The sequence below is a fragment of the Pseudophryne corroboree genome, chromosome 2, assembly GCF_028390025.1.
Source record: "Pseudophryne corroboree isolate aPseCor3 chromosome 2, aPseCor3.hap2, whole genome shotgun sequence".
Classification (NCBI taxonomy): Eukaryota; Metazoa; Chordata; class Amphibia; order Anura; family Myobatrachidae; genus Pseudophryne; species Pseudophryne corroboree.
The window spans coordinates 366,723,388-366,744,161 of record NC_086445.1 but is presented as its reverse complement, the minus strand read 5'-3'; the positions used below and the strand labels follow the sequence as shown (position 1 = coordinate 366,744,161).

General features: G+C 44.8%; 2 protein-coding genes across 3 annotated transcripts in view; one reads left to right on the top strand and one right to left on the bottom strand.

Moving 5' to 3' along the window:
* LIG4 (DNA ligase 4) overlaps window positions 1-1,227 on the bottom strand; it is a 33,566-nt gene extending 32,339 nt beyond the window's left edge. Inside the window, exon 1 of one of the 2 annotated variants that reach the window (XM_063953191.1) lies at window positions 1,114-1,227. The gene's annotated coding sequence lies outside the window, so the exon portion shown is untranslated. Of the gene's footprint in view, window positions 1-561; window positions 769-1,113 lie in introns of those variants that run through there. The other variant, XM_063953190.1, reaches the window with a different exon arrangement.
* On the top strand, window positions 906-18,431 carry ABHD13 (abhydrolase domain containing 13). The gene is made up of 3 exons (XM_063953192.1): window positions 906-1,377; window positions 12,093-12,252; window positions 15,265-18,431. Exon 3 carries the CDS (start codon window positions 15,292-15,294, stop codon window positions 16,300-16,302), a length of 1,011 nt encoding a protein of 336 aa, XP_063809262.1. The 5' UTR covers window positions 906-1,377; window positions 12,093-12,252; window positions 15,265-15,291; the 3' UTR covers window positions 16,303-18,431.
* Window positions 18,432-20,774: the final 2,343 nt, after the last annotated feature.

Here is a 20,774-nt window from a genome sequence, read left to right as displayed (position 1 = left end):
CTGTCATTACTAATGATAATGGTATTCAGGCGGTCCGCAGATCGATCACTGATAATCATCTCTTTAAGGGTCCTGATGTTCAATTGTTCCTTGATTTACTGTCGATAGTGCTTACCATGAATTTCTTTATTTTTGATGGCAAACATATATACACACATATATACATGAGAGATGTGTACATGTGTATATTATAAATAGCATATATTTATACACATTTTATTTATTGTAAAGCCACCCTCTGCTTTAAGAGAGCGATAGAGAGGGAGAGTGAGAGTGTGTCAGTCAAAGGGAGTTGAGAGGGCCCCAGAAATATAATTGTACTAGGCCTCCAAGCCGGCTCTGGCTGCTGCAGAGCTACAAGGGAAAGCTAGTTGCCACACTGGTCTGTGCGGAAGCCGCGCACAACAGAGACAGAGGCGAGTGCACGCGTCAGACATGGCCGGACCCGCTTCCCCCAGCTGCGTAGCAATGATTGGTGTTATGAGCGCCCCCTGTCAGCGGGAAACGGCAGCGCCGCCGCACTGCAGACCACTGCTATCGGTCACCTCAGGAGCTGCTCACCTGCTGTTGCCCTTATAGCACCGCTCCTCTCTGCGTCACTGTCGACCAGCGGCACACACGAGCCCTGGGGACAGAGGACAGCCGCGTCCTACCTGCAGTAGACGATAAGCGCGTAATCACTAAGCGCCATGACAGGCGCCACCTGTAACCGCACAGCGCAGCCTGCCCAGGACGTCATCAGCGCGACGTGATCACACAGGCGCAGTCGTTCCCTAACGGTAGATGCTAGAATCAAGTGGGCTAAGGGACCTTTTCCGTCTGGGGGAGGAGGCACAACACAAGGGGGAGGAGCTAGGCCAGCGGGATAGTTCCTCTACTATCCACGCCACCAACTATTACCTTTAGTAATCAGGTGGCGAGCGGAGCGGAGCGAGCCCGAAGCGTGGCGAGCGTACTTTTCGGGTACCCTGCTCGCCCGTAGCTCCTCCCCTTGGTGACGTGTCTCCTCCCCTAGATACGTCAGAAAGTCCCTTCTCCCACTCCGAAATAGAATCAACCGCAGCCTAACCCCTGCTGCCTTCGCATACTATAAACACACACATATATGTACACCTCCGTATGTGCAGCACAATGCAGGGCCGTGTGCAACTTGTCCTTTGTCTTCTTTATCTATGCCTCGTTCTTATGTTGGAAAGCGGATAGTGCCCTTATCCAAGATGGCGGCGCGGGACGGGGAGATGTCATTGTCGTAACAGGTGGACGGTTATGTGACGTTCCCCTCCGGATCCCGGAAGAAGATCGGGAACTGAGAGCGGCCGGGTCGTGACAGAGAGCGATGGGATGAGAGGCCGCGAGCAACCCGCAAGCCCATGCCACGTGAGCACCCTCTGCGCCATGTCACCCATAGCCGCTATACTAGAATGGGCAGCAGTGATACTAGCCTCCTACAGCGTTCACACTAGCATGGGCTGCAGGGTGTCAGTTACAGTCTCCTATAATAGACCTACACTACTAGTATAGACAGAAAGGTGTCAGTGACAGTCTCTTCTAGCTGCTACACTAGTATAGACTGCAGGGTGTCAGTGACCGTCTCCTATGGTGGCTACACTAGCATAGGCTGCAAGGTGCTGTGACAGTGTCCAGTTGTCGCCGTTTAATATAACCACCTCGCTGATAGACTGCAAGATGTTTTGACAGACTCCTATAGGTGCCACACGAGTATGGACTGCAAGGTGTCATTTCAGTGACAGTCCCCTTTAGAAACCACACTAGTAGAGTGCAAGGTGCCAGGTACAGTCTCCTACAGCAATCACAATAGTATATATACAGCAAGGTGTTGTGACAGTCACCTATAGCTGGAACACTAATAAAGACTGCTGGTAGTTGTGATCATTTCCTAAGCTGCCAGTCTATTCTTAAACTGCAAGCTGCCACATCGATATAGACTGCGATACGTTGTGCCATTGACTGTTTCCTATAGCTAACACAGATGGCAAGGTGTTGTGCCAGTTTTCTAAAACTGTCACATTCGTATAAACTGCAGGGTCCTGGGACAGTCTTATATAGGTGCAACACTTATGCCTAATATCTAACCTTGGGGAGTGATTAATTGCACGGTGATAAAGTACCAGCCAATCAGCTCCTAGCTGCCATGTTACAGGCTGTGTTTGAAAAATGACAGTTGGGAGCTGATTGGCTGGCACTTTATCAAGGTGCAATTTATAATTCTCCAAGGCTTGATAAATCTGGGCATTAGATTGCAAGGTGTTGTGACATCCTTTTATAACTGCCACATTATACTAGAGTGCAAGGTGTTGTATCGGTGAAAGGAACGCCTATGAGCCACTGTAGAATAGAAAACAATGGAGTTTTATGCAGTTACAGTAGTTATGTAGCAACCATTGTAGTATAGACAGTCAGTTTAAGGCAGTGGCCATAATTCATAGCTGTGCGTATTCTAGAATGCCGTGTGTCTTGTAATTTTTATTGTCAATTACCATTACATTTAGTTTATGTAGTCAAGTAACACTACATTATTAGTACATAAAACTAATATAGTCACCATACCCTATAGCCAGTAGACTGTAATAGAATGCTGTTGCCATAACGTAATTATAGAAATCTATAGTAACGGAGTGCAAAATATAATGGTTAGTATTAGATTAAAAGGTTCCCCTGCAATTTCTACCCTCACCTCTCGTCATCTATTTCTATCCTACTGTATTTGCAGAGTTAAAACCACTTGTTACTAAATAATTTGTGGTAATATTAGCCCACTGACTTGCAGTAATTCCAGCAAGCCATGTAAGTTCACTGCATGACTGTCAGCATAGCACTGTAGGCCAGTGATGATACCACTTACAATCGCAAACCCAGGTTGGACCCGGCTTTTGAGCCTGGGTCCAAGCAGCCTCAGACCCTTTTACATTGCAGTTTCAACCCGGGTTATTCCCGGGTTGGTGCCTTTCAAACTGAACCCAGGTCACCCATGTTAAACTGTGATGTGATTGATACCCCTTTTTCTCTAACGTCCTAAGTGGATGCTGGGACTCCGTAAGGACCATGGGGAATAGCGGCTCCGCAGGAGACTGGGCACAAAAGTAAAAGCTTGAACTAGCTGGTGTGCACTGGCTCCTCCCCCTATGACCCTCCTCCAAGCCTCAGTTAGATTTTTGTGCCCGAACGAGAAGGGTGCATGCTAGGTGGCTCTCCTGAGCTGCTTAGAGTAAAAGTTTATTTTAGGTTTTTTATTTTCAGTGAGTCCTGCTGGCAACAGGCTCACTGCATCGTGGGACTAAGGGGAGAAGAAACGAACTCACCGGCGTGCAGAGTGGATTGGGTTTCTTAGGCTACTGGACATTAGCTCCAGAGGGACGATCACAGGTTCAGCCTGGATGGGTCCCGGAGCCGCGCCGCCGGCCCCCTTACAGAGCCAGAAGAGCATTCCCTGTGTGTGTGCTGGGTGTCGGTACGATTGTGTCGACATGTATGAGGAGGAAAATGATGTGGAAGCAGAGCAATTGCCTGTATTAGTGATGTCACCCCCTGGGGAGTCGACACCTGACTGGATGGTTGTATTTAAAGAACTAACCTCAGTGGGTCGACACAGACCCAGACACGGATACTGAGTCCAGTGTCGACGGTGAGGAGACAAACGTAATGTCCAGTAGGGCCACACGTTACATGATCACGGCAATGAAGGAGGCATTGAACATTTCTGACACTACAAGTACCACAAAGAAGGGTATTATGTGGGGAGTGAAAAAACTACCAGTAGCTTTTCCTGAGTCAGATGAATTAAATGAGGTGTGTGATAAAGCGTGGGTTTCCCCCGATAAAAAAGTGCTAATCTCTAATAAATTATTGGCACTATACCCTTTCCCGCCAGAGGTTAGGGCGCGTTGGGAAACACCCCCTAAAGTAGATAAAGCGCTCACACGTTTATCTAAACAAGTAGCGTTACCGTCTCCTGATACGGCCGCCCTCAAAGAACCAGCGGATAGAAGGCTGGAAAATATCCTGAAGGGTATATACACACATACTGGTGTTATACTGCGACCAGCAATCGCATCAGCCTGGATGTGCAGTGCTGGAGTGGCGTGGTCGGATTCCCTGACTGAAAATATTGATACCCTGGATAGGGACAGTATATTACTAACTATAGAGCATTTGAAGGATGCATTACTATATATGCGTGATGCACAGAGGGATATTTGCACCCTGGCATCAAGAGTGAGTGCTATGTCCATTTCTGCCAGAAGAGCGTTATGGACGCGACAGTGGTCAGGGGATGCGGATTCCAAACGACATATGGAAGTATTGCCGTTTAAAGGAGAGGAGTTATTTGGGGCCGGTCTATCGGACCTGGTGGCCACGGCAACGGCCGGAAAGTCCACCTTTTTACCCCAGGTCACCTCTCAGCAGAAAAAGACACCGTCTTTTCAAACTCAGTCCTTTAGTTCCCATAAGTACAGGCGGGCAAAAGGCCACTCATTTCTGCCCCGGGGCAGAGGAAGAGGAAAAAGACTGCAGCAGGCAGCCTCTTCCCAGGAGCAGAAGCCCTCCTCTGCTTCTGCCAAGTCTTCAGCATGACGCTGGGGCTTTACAAGCGGTGGGGGCCCGTCTCAAAAATTTCAACGCGCAGTGGGCTCACTCGCAAGTGGACCCCTGGATTCTGCAGGTAGTATCACAGGGGTACAAACTGGAATTCGAGACGTCTCCCCCTCGCCGGTTCCTGAAGTCTGCTCTACCAAAGTCTCTCTCCGACAGGGAGGCAGTTTTGGAAGCCATTCACAAGCTGTATTCCCAGCAGGTGATAATCAAGGTACCTCTCCTACAACAGGGAAAGGGGTATTATTCCACGCTGTTTGTGGTACCGAAGCCGGACGGCTCGGTGAGACCAATTTTAAATCTAAAATCCTTGAACACTTACATAAAGAGGTTCAAATTCAAGATGGAGTCACTCAGAGCAGTGATAGCAAACCTGGAAGAAGGGGACTATATGGTGTCTCTGGACATCAAAGATGCTTATCTCCACGTCCCAATCTACCCTTCTCACCAAGGGTACCTCAGGTTTGTAGTACAAAACTGTCATTATCAGTTTCAGACGCTGCCGTTTGGGTTGTCCACGGCACCTCGGGTCTTTACCAAGGTAATGGCCGAAATGATGATTCTTCTTCGAAGAAAAGGCGTTTTAATTATCCCTTACTTGGACGATCTCCTGATAAGGGCAAGGTCCAGGGAACAGTTAGAAGTCGGAGTAGCACTATCTCAGTTAGTGTTACGTCAGCACGGGTGGATCCTAAATATTCCAAAATCGCAGCTGATTCCAACGACACGTCTCCTGTTCCTAGGAATGATTCTGGACACAGTCCAGAAAAAGGTGTTTCTCCCAGAGGAGAAGGCCAGGGAGTTATCCGAGCTAGTCAGAAATCTCCTAAAACCAGGCCAGGTGTCAGTGCATCAGTGCACGAGGGTCCTGGGAAAAATGGTGGCTTCTTACGAAGCGATTCCATTTGGAAGATTCCATGCAAGAACGTTTTAGTGGGATCTTCTGGACAAAGGGTCCGGATCGCATCTTCAGATGCATCAGCGGATAACCCTGTCGCCAAGGACAAGGGTGTCTCTTCTGTGGTGGCTGCAGAGTGCTCATCTACTAGAGGGCCGCAGATTCGGCATTCAGGATTGGATCCTGGTGACCACAGATGCCAGCCTGAGAGGCTGGGGAGCAGTCACACAGGGACAAAATTTCCAGGGCTTGTGGTCAAGCATGGAAACATCTCTTCATATAAACATTCTGGAACTAAGGGCCATTTACAATGCCCTAAGTCAAGCAAAACCCCTGCTTCAGGGTCAGGCGGTATTGATCCAATCGGACAACATCACGTCAGTCGCCCACGTAAACAGACAGGGCGGCACGAGAAGCAGGAGGGCGATGGCAGAAGCTGCAAGGATTCTTCGCTGGGCGGAGAATCATGTGATAGCACTGTCAGCAGTGTTCATTCCGGGAGTGGACAACTGGGAAGCGGACTTCCTCAGCAGACACGACCTTCACCCGGGGGAGTGGGGACTTCATCCAGAAGTCTTCCAAGAGATGGTAAACCGTTGGGAAAAACCAAAGGTGGACATGATGGCGTCCCGTCTCAACAAAAAAACTGGACAGATATTGCGCCAGGTCAAGGGACCCTCAGGCAATAGCGGTGGACGCTCTGGTAACACCATGGGTGTACCAGTCAGTGTATGTGTTCCCTCCTCTGCCTCTCATACCAAAAGTACTGAGAATCATAAAAAGGAGAGGAGTAAGAACTATACTCGTGGTTCCGGATTGGCCAAGAAGGACTTGGTACCCGGAACTTCAAGAGATGCTCACGGAGGACCCGTGGCCTCTACCTCTAAGAAAGGACCTGCTCCAGCAGGGACCTTGTCTGTTCCAAGACTTACCGCGGCTGCGTTTGACGGCATGGCGGTTGAACGCCGGATCCTGAAGGAAAAAGGCATTCCAGAAGAAGTCATCCCTACCCTGATAAAGGCCAGGAAGGATGTAACCGCAAAACATTATCACTGCATTTGGCGAAAATATGTTGCGTGGTGTGAGGCCAATGAGGCCCCTACAGAGGAATTTCAACTGGGTCGCTTCCTACATTTCCTGCAAACAGGACTGTCTATGGGCCTAAAATTAGGGTCCATTAAAGTTCAAATTTCGGCCCTGTCGATTTTCTTCCAAAAGGAACTGGCTTCAGTGCCTGAAGTCCAGACGTTTGTCAAAGGGGTACTGCATATACAGCCTCCTTTTGTGCCCCCGGTGGCACCTTGGGATCTCAATGTGGTTTTGGGGTTCCTAAAATCACATTGGTTTGAACCACTCACCACTGTGGAATTAAAATATCTCACATGGAAGGTGGTAATGCTGTTAGCCCTGGCTTCAGCCAGGCGTGTCTCAGAATTGGCGGCTTTATCTTATAAAAGCCCTTACCTGATTTTTCACACGGATAGGGCAGAATTGAGGACTCGTCCTCAATTTCTCCCAAAGGTGGTTTCAGCGTTTCACGTGAACCAGCCTATTGTGGTGCCTGCGGCTACTAGGGACTTGGAGGACTCCAAGTTACTGGACGTAGTCAGGGCCCTCAAAATATATATTTCCAGGACGGCTGGAGTCAGGAAATCTGACTCGCTGTTTATCCTGTATGCACCCAACAAGCTGGGTGCTCCTGCTTCTAAGCAGACGATTGCTCGTTGGATTTGTAGTACAATTCAGCTTGCGCATTCTGTGGCAGGCCTGCCACAGCCAAAATCTGTAAAAGCCCATTCCACAAGGAAGGTGGGCTCATCTTGGGCGGCTGCCCGAGGGGTCTCGGCTTTACAACTTTGCCGAGCAGCTACTTGGTCAGGGGCAAACACGTTTGCTAAATTCTACAAATTTGATACCCTGGCTGAGGAGGACCTGGAGTTCTCTCATTCGGTGCTGCAGAGTCATCCGCACTCTCCCGCCCGTTTGGGAGCTTTGGTATAATCCCCATGGTCCTTACGGAGTCCCAGCATCCACTTAGGACGTTAGAGAAAATAAGAATTTACTTACCGATAATTCTATTTCTCATAGTCCGTAGTGGATGCTGGGCGCCCATCCCAAGTGCGGATTGTCTGCAATACTTGTATATAGTTATTGTTACAAAATTCGGGTTATTATTGTTGTGAGCCATCTTTTCAGAGGCTCCTTCGTTTATCATACTGTTAACTGGGTTCAGATCACAGGTTGTACGGTGTGATTGGTGTGGCTGGTATGAGTCTTACCCGGGATTCAATATCCTTCCTTATTATGTACGCTCGTCCGGGCACAGTATCCTAACTGAGGCTTGGAGGAGGGTCATAGGGGGAGGAGCCAGTGCACACCAGCTAGTTCAAGCTTTTACTTTTGTGCCCAGTCTCCTGCGGAGCCGCTATTCCCCATGGTCCTTACGGAGTCCCAGCATCCACTACGGACTATGAGAAATAGAATTATCGGTAAGTAAATTCTTATTTACACCAAAATCCCGGGTCTAACCCAGGATTTGGAACACGGTTCCAAGCCGTGTCAGACCCGGGACTCCCCCCATTTCACTGCAGTGCCGATCCGGGATGATGTCATCGCCAAGCGCCGGCCCACACTGCAGATCTGAACTCCGGAGCGTCTCGCCGGAGGCAAGCACAGCAATCTTGAAGCTGCTGTGCTGCCCCAGCCTCCGGTGCTTCCAGGCACCAGACATGGCGCTGCTGTCTGCATAGACAGCATGTGCCATGTCTCCAGCCGCAGCAGGGCAACCAGCACGGCGCCGCTGTCTGCATAGACAGCGTGCGCCGTGACCCCCAGCCTCCCGACCGCCCGCAGGACACTGCGGTACAGGAGGTTTGTCATGCTGTAAATGGGTGCCGGGTACCCCTTTTACAACGCCTCCTTCCCGGGTCTATCCCGTGTCCAACCCTGCGTATTTGCCGTGTTGGATTCCCGGGAAAGTGGACCGGGGGTGACCCTTTTACACCACCTGCAGTCCCGGGATTTTGCGCGCTCCCATGCAAAATCCCGGGATATTTCAGGTGGTGTAAAAGGGGTATTAAAATGGTCCATACTGGCTCACATTGATGAGGTTTCAAAGGAAATAAAAGGGAGGAGGGACTGGGAAGTTACCAGACACACAAACAGCCAATCAGCACCTTTTTCTGAGACACGGGTTGAATATTCCGGGTCAGATGCCTTCTCACTGCACAGCGACCCGTGTTTAACCCTTCTTTTAACCCGGGTTGAAATGCAGGGTTACTCGACCTGGATTATATACTTTTGTGCCTTCACACTGCACCTCGACCTGGCAACAACCCGGTAATAACTCAGGTTATTTTGGCAATGTGATAGGGTTATAAGAGAGACTACTGGGATCAGCCTTTATAGAATGTGATTTTAAAATGATAGCCGCCATATTGTGCTGAATTTTTTTATTTTTTTTTGCGCTTGAAATATAACTTCCCAATTTACTACGTTTTATGGGCTAATTTATTCAGAGCAAGTGCTTTATTTTCTACCTTGTTTAAAAAGTTTGGTTTGCGGTCAAGTTCAATTACAGTGTATTGGATTTTGACAGCGCTGCAGTGTTTTCAGCATGTATGTGTACCTGCCTATAAGTGAAATAAGTTAAACCTTGACATAAGCACATTTAATTCACCTTTGTGTTGGCTAAAAAAAAACAAATCGAAATGTTATTTTAATTTGTGTTTGGGCTCTGCATCGTGTGCCAGTCACCAGTTTGAGATTGCATTTGTGCGCTATCCATCAGAATGGCCTCTTAGGTATAACTAACCATAGTTATCAGGACAGTGTCTGCTCGGAGAACGGTTTATTGTACAAGTCCTAATGAAATGCTCTTTTTTGTAGCAGAAGTATTATATTTTGTTTATTGCCTAGACGATGTATGCTTTGTGTATTAATAGCATGAGCTCTGTATACTGGTCTAGTTCATACATTCTCTTACTCTGTCCTCAGGGCCCCATGTTTTCCAGGTCTCCTCACAAAATCACAAGGGAAATAGTTGGCTCCTCTTAGTGCACAAAAGTTTAATGATACAATATAAAAATGTAGAATTTGAGGGCAAAATGTAACTGGCAGGTCCAGCTACTCATCTGCCCTTTCTTGTGCTCTGTATTTATTAAGATTTACTGATGTAGTGCCAGCGTGTTCCATTGCGCTTTACAGTTGGGAACTAAACAGTAATATAACAAGACTGGGTAAAAACAAACAGACAAAGAGGTAAGATGACCCTGCAAACAAGCTTATAGAGGTGATTGGTTGAATGATCCAGTCACAAAGAAATGTTGGGAATGTAGTTGGCATGCCGGTGCCCGAATGCTGACGCCGGATTCCCAAATATAAGGGTCTGGTGGAGGTTAGGGTTAGGCTGCGGAGGGAGGAGGGTTAGGGATAGACAGTGTTTTCAGGGAACGCCTGAAAGTTTGGAGACTTATGGAAAAGTCTTTTTGTGAATGGGAGGCATTCCACAGAGTGTAAGCAACTCGAATAAAAAGTCTTGTGCATGGGACCGGGTAATGAGATGAGAGACTCAGATCTTGTGCAGAGCGGGAGATACTTTGAGATAAGTGAAGAGCTGTATGTTGGTGTAGTTTGGTTAAAAGCATTATGTGTACGTAGAGGTCTTTTATATTGATTTCGGGTATGGGTCGTTGGGTTGACAGTCATTAGATCGACATGCATTAGGTCGACATGTACTAGGTCGACAGGTCAAAAGGTCGACATGAGTTTTTAAACTTTTTTTTGGTGTTTTCTTCGTAAAGTGATGGGGAACCCCAATTAGTGCACCGTGTTCGCTCACCAAGCTTCGCGCAAGGCAGGATACCGTTCCCAATTATAGTCCACGTGGATCGTGAAGTATGAAAGTCCAAAAATTGAAAAATGTAAAAAACTCATGTCGACCTAGTACATGTCCTAATGACCCTGTCGTCCTAATGCATATCGACCTAATGACTGTTGATCTAATGACCATATCCCTTAAATTCAGTAAAATACGGGCAACCAATGTGGGGACTGTACTTTTATAAGACTAGGATTAAACACACTGTACACAACATGACTGCTGTCACACATTGTCTTATTCTATTACATTACACTGTGAGCCATTAACCACTTAACTGACATTTTTTTTTCCAGAAAACGCTCAAATTGTTTTTTTCTTTTTTTTTTTTTTTTTTCAATTGGGTATATAACATATATTTAAACTTATCCAAGATTATTTTATTAAAAAAATGTGTGTTGATATTTGTAAAATAAATATATATAGCAATGCATACAGAGTCCCTGGCACTCCGGTCTTACGTATATCTTGCTCCGGTGCCCTCCCCTCAGATCAGCATCTGTAGATATCTCCTTTCTTATGGGCGGCACTCAGAGACTTGTAACAAACGGATTAAGTGAAAAAAAGACCCCACCGGGCCGTTTTATTGGTAACTTTTCGGGGTATAATCCCCTTCCTCAGACAACCAAAATAGTGAACAACAGTGACATTTATAACAAAAACTGACCTGTGACCCTCCTGTGCAACCTCCGTGTGTGTCCCATGCTCCCGGCCGCCATCCCGCGATAGAGATATATATATATATATATATATATATATCTATCTCTATCTATGTGTGTGTATATGTGTATATGTGTGTGTGTGTGTGTGTGTGTGTGTGTGTGTGTATATATATATATATATTTTATTTTATTTCAAACATCGTGACCTTCACTTCCACAGCTGCACAGCCACCAGGTACACACTGTAGTGGGGGAGGGGAGCTGAGTGGGGTTCATTTAAATTTCCCCAATGGTTGTTAGCGTGAGCAGCCACTGGGTGGGGGGTTCTACAGTGCAGACCAATAGTCAGTAGTGATCAGGAGCACGGCAAACACTGGGGGAGAGTGCAGGGAGGCAGAGGAACTTTCTGGTCCCTCTGAGAGCAGCAGCAGCGGGAAGTTTCTCTTCACTGCAGCTGCACACGCTGTGTATCTGACTGGTTGCATCGTGCGCGACCAGATCAGATGAGGCACTAGCTGGTGTGGTCGCATGCGAACATGCCAGACAAGTGGTTAATGACCAGTATTGTATTGAAACTCTGGGCCTTTTCCACTGATTGGATGCTGGTCAATGCACTGAATAAAGGTTCCAGCTCACAACAGGGCAGAGTTAAATCATGTTGTCACTGACATAAGTAACAAGGTTCTTATAGGTTACAGTTAGGCGCTCAAGGACATCTGATTATCATACTAGCTACTACACCTTCAGCGATTTTTACACCGCTAAACTTATCAGATCTATATTAATGTAGCATTTTTTCTTTCTGTACCAAAGGTCCAAAACTGGCTTCATGAAACCTTCACCATTTTGTACACTCAGTTATTCTGTATTTTGTGTTACATCTGATTTGGGGCTTAAATATCCTCTGTTACTTCAACATAGTGTTTTTTTTAATACATGATCTACTACAGTGGTACTAATAAATGTATCTGGTGCTATGCACCATTTTGTCTGACCTTTATGTATCATTTGCATATTAATGCATCTCCAATAATCCAAACAGGCCCCGTTAATCATTGTGGACCAGTGGCTGTTGCATCATCCAGGGCTATTGACCTTACAAGTTTGCGAAAGGATCACTGCAACCAGAGGCAGCAGAAAAGCTGTGTAGCCAGGCGTCTTACGGTTTTTTATCTCTTCCATACTGAATATTTACACCTCAGGTATGTTGGAAACAAAACTGTAAATTGCAAGTATCCTTGGTAGGAAATGAAAAACAGGAGAGCATTACACTATTATAACTATTCTAAAATATATCCTTTTTTTATTTTTTTTACTTCACTTAGGTGATTATTGTATGCTATGCACACAGGATATTGCAATGACATCACTAGCATGATTCCACATTCTGTAATGACTGGACTGGAAGGCAGAGCTGACTTTCCACTGCTTGTGGTCAGCTTGCATATCGGGTCCTCCTTTATTGAGGTCCGATTTAATGAAAAAACTCCCAACAGTGTATAGGGAATCAAAGGGCAGGAGCCCGTACAATTCTGGTGTAGAGTGGGTAATCCCTTAAAGCATTTACTATCTTGAAGTCTCAGAGTTGGGGAAGAGGTGCAGCTACTGTCATTTGGTGTCTGTTCTAAAGTTTTGCAAGTTACATCTAAATAATATAATGACATGTTTAATATTATGGCTAAATACATGCTGGGGAAGATGGGCCATTTGGCCTCCAGTTGACAGTATGTGGTGCTACTTTTAAGTATTGTAACTGCAGGCTTAGAAGCCTGTGGTGTACCTGTCTTTGAAAAAAATGTATCTTGCTTTTTATCTGTGTTTTGTTACCCCCCAAAAATTGTCTAGAATGCTGTACATTTGTACCACACGCTATACTGTTATGGAGATGCATTAGAAAGTTATTCTTTATATACAAAAAGCGTGGTGAGATCGCACACACTTCCAGTAGTAAATGATGGGTGCACGGTGACCATATTCATACACATGAAATGCAGATAATCCACATAAACCAGCACACCATATGTAGCAGCAAAATCCAATCCATTTTAATCCATATAAGGGGGTAATTCTGAGTTGATCGCAGCAGCAAGTTTGTTAGTAATTGGGCAAAACCATGTGCACTGCAGGGGGGGCAGATATAACATTTGCAGAGAGAGTTAGATTTGGGTGGGTTGTTTTGTTTCTGTGCAGGGTAAATACTGGCTGCTTTATTTTTACACTGCAACTTAGATTTCAGTTTGAACACACCACACCCAAATCTAACTCTCTCTGCACATGTTATATCTGCCACACCTGCAGTGCACATGGGTGGTCATTCCGAGTTGTTCGCTCGTTGCCGATTTTCGCTATATTGCGATTAGTCGCTTACTGCGCATGCGCAAGGTTCGCAGAGCGCGTGCGCTTAGTTATTTTACTCAAAAGTTAGGTATTTTACTCACGGCATAACGAGGATTTTTCATCGTTCTGGTGATCGTACTGTGATTGACAGGAAGTGGGTGTTTCTGTGCGGAAACCGTCCGTTTTCTGGACGTGTGCGAAAAAACGCTTGCATTTCTGGGAAAAACGCAGGAGTGTCTGAAGAAACGGGGGAGTGGCTGGCCGAACGCTGGGTGTGTTTGTGACGTCAAACCAGGAACGAAACTGACTGAACTGATCGCAATGGCTGAGTAAGTCTGGAGCTACTCAGAAACTGCTAAGAATTTTCTATTCGCAATTCTGCTAATCTTTCGTTTGCAATTCTGCTAAGCTAAGATACACTCCCAGAGGGCGGCGGCTTAGCGTGTGCAATGCTAGCAAAGCAGCTAGCGAGCGAACAACTCTGAATGAGAGCCATGGTTTTGCCCAACTGCTAACAAATTTGCTGATGCGATCAACTCAGAATTACAGTAAGCCCTAAATCTCTTCAAAAGTGCATAGTGCAAACAATGGCATAAATTGCATCAAAAGATGATACTTAGCTATCCAATGCATCACAGCGAGTGGCAGCTCCTACAGCTGTTTCATCAAGGGAAAAGCCATCTGCATACTTTGCCACAATAAAACACTATATAGATGGATACACACACACACACACACACACACACACACACACACCAAACATCACAAAGTACAGTCACCTGTGCAGTCTCGATATTGGCGCCACCTTTCATATTCTGGAATCGGAGTCTCTATATTCCTCCCCAGCTGCTGTGTACCTCACCATAGCCACTACCACACTAGGCACTTTTGAAGAGATTTCTGTGGATTAAAATGGATTGAATTTTGCTGCTACATATGGTGTGCTGGTTTATGTGGATTAGCTGCTAGCTATATATATCTATATATCTCTATATCTCAGGTTAGCTGCCGTAAGGGCAATGTTGCTGAAAACCTCAGCTCCTAAAAGGCTATAGCACTGCTAAAATCATACAGCTCCCACCCACATGCTGTTACATGAGTCATTTTCAGTGGATTCTGATGATGAATGCATAATCATTGAAGTAGGCAAATACTACCTCATGCAGTCAGCTTGAATAGTGTTAATCCATTGTAGAAACATGCATTACACAATTTATAATAGTTTTGCTGGAGCTCCACTGTATCTTGAACATGAAGTGAAGGCTGACATTTCTTTCCTAGCATTCTGTGTGTAGTAAGTGACCGCTGATTAAAAGGACATTCGGCCTAATTCAGAACTGATCGTAGCAGCAAATTTGTAAACCATGTGCACTGCAGGTGGGGGGCAGATATAACATGTGCAGAGAGAGTTAGATTTGGGTGGGGTGTGTTAAAACTGAAATCTAAAGTGCAGTGTAAAAATAAAGCAGCCAGTATTTACCCTGCACAGAAACAATATAACCCACTCAAATTGTGCCAATCTGCTAACAAATTTGCTGCTACGATCAGGTCTGAATTAGGCCCATTGAATGGTGTCTTCTGTTATATGGAAGATTTTGGTAATACTAATTTCCAAATGGGAAACAAGAAAACAGGACTTTTAAGCAAGATTTAGCAAAATGTAATTTAAAACCAGACTTTATATTAAAATCTGAACAGACCATTTTCTGCACTGTCATGTTAAAGTATACCCATGTGCAAATGCGTGCTTGGACAGAAATTGACTTCCAGTCATCTGTAGAACAGCACTTACTATAGCAGAATAAATACATTTAATGATGTAAATATGCTAATATATTCTACTTTTGTCTTTTTTTTTTTTTTTTTTTTTTTTTCAGGGCAAACGCTGAAGAGCGCAGTCCGTGATGGAAAAACATTGGGTGTTTTGGGCTTGTGCGGAGAGGTGGTTACTGGCATTAGGCTCTTGGTCATGGGGACTGTGCCGGATAGGTCTTCTGCCGTTAATATTAACTTTTAATATGTATGGTGGTGGTATTCTGCTCCTTCTAATATTTGTCTCCATAGCAGGAATACTATTTAAATTTCAAGATGTACTGCTTTATTTCCCTGACCAGCCTTCCTCATCACGACTTTATGTACCAATGCCCACCGGAATACCACATGAAAATATTTTCATTAAAACAAAAGATGGTGTACACCTCAACCTCATCCTTTTGAGATACACCGGTGATAACTCAAGCTTTTCTCCAACTATCATTTATTTTCATGGTAATGCAGGAAATATTGGTCACAGGTTACCAAATGCATTATTAATGCTGGTTAACCTAAAAGTTAACTTGCTGTTAGTTGACTACAGAGGATATGGAAAGAGTGAAGGAGAGCCAAGTGAAGAAGGTCTTTACCTGGACTCTGAAGCGGTGCTTGATTATGTCATGACCAGACCTGACATTGATAAGACAAAGATAATTCTGTTTGGACGTTCGTTAGGAGGTGGGGTGGCCATTCATTTGGCATCTGAAAATGCACACCGGATTTCAGCGATAATGTTAGAAAATACTTTTCTTAGCATTCCCCATATGGCCAGCACCCTGTTTTCTTTTCTTCCTATGCGCTACCTTCCTTTATGGTGCTACAAAAATAAGTTCTTGTCTTACAGGAAAGTTTCTCAGTGCCGAATGCCTTCCTTGTTTATCTCTGGGTTATCAGACCAATTAATCCCTCCATTTATGATGAAACAGCTCTATGAACTATCCCCATCCCGGACTAAACGATTAGCAATCTTTCCAGATGGAACGCACAATGATACCTGGCAGTGCCAAGGCTACTTTGCTGCTCTTGAACAATTTATTAAAGAACTGACCATTAATCACTGTCCAGATGAAAATGCAAAGACTTCAAATGTGACAATAATATGAATGCCAACTTCTTCCCTTTGCACTGTCTTTAGTTTGTGAGAAGTGATTTAAAGAATGTCATTTGTACTGTTTGTTATCCAAACATAAGAGGGTAAAGTAAATTTGGAGTGCATCCATGATGTAGCTTATAATTTTCAGCTTTCTATAGAGGTTCTCTATAGAGTTCTAAGTAAACCACATTTCTCTATAGAGTTCTAAGTAAGCTAATGTTCAGTGCATGCACTGTTTTAACATATCCTTCATTTTGAATCTTGCTCTAATGCTGTTTTTCTATGGAAGCATTGGCATTACATGGAATGTTATGAAATATTACTGTGCTTTTTTATGGTTTACATATATTTTTAAAAACAATCCAAAGCCCTGGTCACATCCACCTATTAATCCCAACTGCACAATATATCTAAGGCAATTAAGAAAAACAAAACTGCAATAAGTGGAAATCTGTAAACTTTTGGAAGGTCATGTAGTAAAACATCTAATATGTCCTTAGATTGAAATTCATGTTTTTTGTTTTTTCACTCAGATTTAATTAACACTTAAATCTTGTGTACAGACTTAGTAGAGGTTGGCTAGGGTCTACGTACCTTAATGCATTAAATATGATCATTGTACTTTGTTCATTGGCCAGTGAGATTATTGGAATGTTCACGGCATAGGCTTTCAGAACATATTAGCAGCAGGAGGAGGAGGAGTGTGATGACGTGTGAATCTGTCATCTGTGTACTCATGTGATTGTGTATGTGAGGAGGGAATACAGGTAAGCAAGAAGCCACAGACTAAACATTAGTGGAGCCAGCAGGTTCCTCAATATCACAGAGTCACATTTGAGGTAGGAAGTTGAGGACCTCTGAAGAAAGTTCATGCACCCAACTTGTTAGAATATAGAGTGGTAATGGCAATAAAGTGGCTGTGTTATACTACTACTATGGGTGCACTCACCCCGTGTGTATGCAGTATGTGATCATTCATGCAACATAGTGTATAACATTATCTTTTTTCTATTATTTCATACAGCATTATGTGTTATTTAATGTTCTATGATGGCCAGAGATTGGGTTATAATAACGTGTGCTATCCGTAGGTAATGTTTATTCTGCATGATTGTATTATTTTCCAGTCTCAGTGTTTTAACTTTGTAATGCACATCTTCACCTCATTCGTGTATGAAATGGTTTACCTGGAGCAAACAAGGCTTGTTTACTTTAAATATCCTGCTACTGAGAATACTATATGTTAGGGGCAAAAGAAAAAAAGGATTTTCCCATCACATTTTTGTTACAACTTCCATCTTTTTCGTTTTATCCATTGGAGCAAATGGTTAAAATGGAGTTTAAGCAATAGTTACTTTTATTTATAGTTTGGTTAATGGTTGTGTAGTACAACTTGTTAAATGATGGCATTTTTACAAAAATGGTTTTCATATTAAATAGTAATTAAACTCTAATTGCCTTCCATTGCAGTACTGCAAGACTCCCAGCACCTACAACAAATTCTAATGTAAAGGGTCTGTAACACTGTTCTCAAAGCTCTATGGGTCTCATTCAGAAGCTGGAGAACATCCATCTAAAAGATTAAAATTTGCACCTGGAGTAATTATTAAACCATGTTGTGATGCAAGTGGTTTAAATGTCATTTTATTTTGCGTGCAGGAAAATACTGCCTGCTTTTGCATGTAGTACACACATACTGGGCAGATTTAGTTCAACTCCACGTTTAACGTTGAGCTTTGGCGCTGTTTATTAAACTTAAATATCTCTGCATATTTATAATCCGACCCTTGTTCAGCACAGCATGGTTTTACCAATGTTTTATAATACTCTTTCAAACGCCTTAAATCTAAATGATGGGGTTGGTAAGATGAGCTATATTATATTTCCTTTTTGTTTGTCTTTTGGTCACTCATTGTGTTAAACAGGATTCCCAATTAATTAGCGACAAGACCTTAACAAACCATTTATGAACTTGATTGAAGTATTATGGCGGAAGTGAAATTATATTCACAACCAAATTGCAAGGGCTGATACATAATTGTAAGAATGTTCACTTTGTATGAAAGCTGTTTTAACACCACAGTTTTATTCATGTGAAGATGTACATACTTAGAATAAATTATTCATGTTTTCAAAATGCTTGACAGAAGATTGGTTTGAGTTCCTTTATTCTCAAGTAAGGTATTTCTAAACAGTGTTATGGCATTATGTTTGGCAGCAGACAAATTTGCAACAAGTCACATGCTACTTTCTCTAACGTCCTAGTGGATGCTGGGGACTCCGTAAGGACCATGGGGAATAGACTGGTTCCGCAGGAGACAGGGCACTTAAAGAAAGAATTTGGATACTGGTGTGCTCTGGCTCCTCCCTCTATGTCCCTCCTCCAGACCTCAGTTTGAATCTGTGCCCGGACGAGCTGGGTGCTACTTAGTGAGCTCTCCTGAGTTTGATATAAAAGTATTTTGTTAGGTTTTTTTATTTTCAGAGAGATCTGCTGGCAACAGACTCTCTGCAGCGTGGGACTGAGGGGAGAGAAGCAGCCCTACTCACTGAAGATAGGTCCTGCTTCTTAGGCTACTGGACACTATTAGCTCCAGAGGGATCGTACACAGGATCTCACCCTTTGTCGTCCGATCCTGGAGCCGCGCCGCCGTCCCCCTCGCAGAGCCGGAAGACAGAAGCCGGTGAAAGAAGCAAGAAGACTTCGAAATCGGCGGCAGAAGACTCCAGTCTTCACTGAGGTAGCGCACAGCACTGCAGCTGTGCGCCATTGCTCCCACATTAAGCCCACATACTCCGGTCACTGTTGGGTGCAGGGCGCAGGGGGGGGCGCCCTGGGCAGCAATTAGAGACCTCTTGGCAAAAGTTGGTCATATATACAGTTGGGCACTGTATATATGCATGAGCCCCCGCCATAATTTTACACAGAAACGCGGGACAGAAGCCCGCCGCTGAGGGGACGGGGCTTCTTCCTCAGCACTCACCAGCGCCATTTTCTCTCCACAGCCCTGCTGAGAGGAAGCTCCCCAGGCTCTCCCCTGCAGAAACACGGTAGAAGAGGGTAAAAAGAGGGGGGGGGGCACATAAACTAGGCGCAAAAACATTATATACAGCAGCTACTGGGTTAACACTAAGTTACTGTGTGATTCCTGGGACATATAACGCTGGGGTGTGTGCTGGCATACTCTCTCTCTGTTTTTCCAAAAGGCCTTGTGGGGGAACTGTCTTCAAAAAGAGCATCCCCTGTGTGTGTGTGTGGTGTGTCGGTACGCTTGTGTCGACATGTTTGACGAGGAAGGCTATGTGGAAGCAGAGCGGGAGCAAATTAATGTGGGGTCGCCGCCGACACCTGATTGGATGGATGTGTGGAAGGTTTTAAATGATAATGTTAATTCCTTCCATAAAAGGTTGGATAAAGCTGAAACCTTAGGACAGTCGGGGTCTCAGCCCATGCCTGATCCTATGTTGCAGAGGCTGTCAGGGTCTCAGAAGCGCCCACTATCCCAAATTGTTGACACAGATATCGACACGGATTCTGACTCCAGTGTCGATGGCGATGATGCAAAGTTACAGCCTAAATTGGTTAAAGCCATCCGTTATATGATTATAGCAATAAAGGATGTGTTGCACATCACAGAGGAAACCCCAGTCCCTGACAAGAGGGTTCATATGTATGGGGGAAAAAGGCAGGTATTGACCTTCCCCGCTTCACACGAGCTAAATGAGTTATGTGAAAAGGCTTGGGAATCTCCAGATAAAAAACTGCAGATTTCCAAATGGATGCTTATGGCGTATCCTTTCCCGCCAACGGACAGGTTACGCTGGGAATCCTCCCCTAGGTGGACAAAGCTCTCACACTCTTATCCAAAAGGGTAGCCCTGCCGTCACAGGATACGGCCACCCTAAAAGATGCTGCGGATAGAGAGCAAGAGGGTACCCTGAAGTCCATTTATATACATTCAGGTACCTTACTAAGGCCGGCAATTGCGTTGGCATGGGTGTGTAGTGCTGTAGCAGCATGGACGGATACCTTATCTGAGGAACTTGATACCTTGGACAAGGATACTATATTAATGACCCTGGGGCATATAAAAGACGCTGTCCTATATATGAGAGATGCTCAAAGATACATTAGCCTTCTGGGCTCTAGAATAAATGCAATGTCGATTTCTGCCAGAAGGGTCCTGTGGACTCGGCAATGGACAGGCGATGCCGACTCAAAAAGGCACATGGAGGTTTTACCTTACAAGGGTGAGGAGTTGTTTGGGGAAGGTCTCTCGGATCTGGTCTCCACAGCTACTGCTGGAAAGTCAAATTTTTTGCCATATGTTCCCTCACAACCTAAGAAAGCACCGTATTACCAAATGCAGTCCTTTCGATCACAAAAAGACAAGAAAGTCCGAGGTGCATCCTTTCTTGCCAGGGGCAGAGGAAAGAAGCTGCACAACACAGCTAGTTCCCAGGAACAGAAGTCCTCCCCGG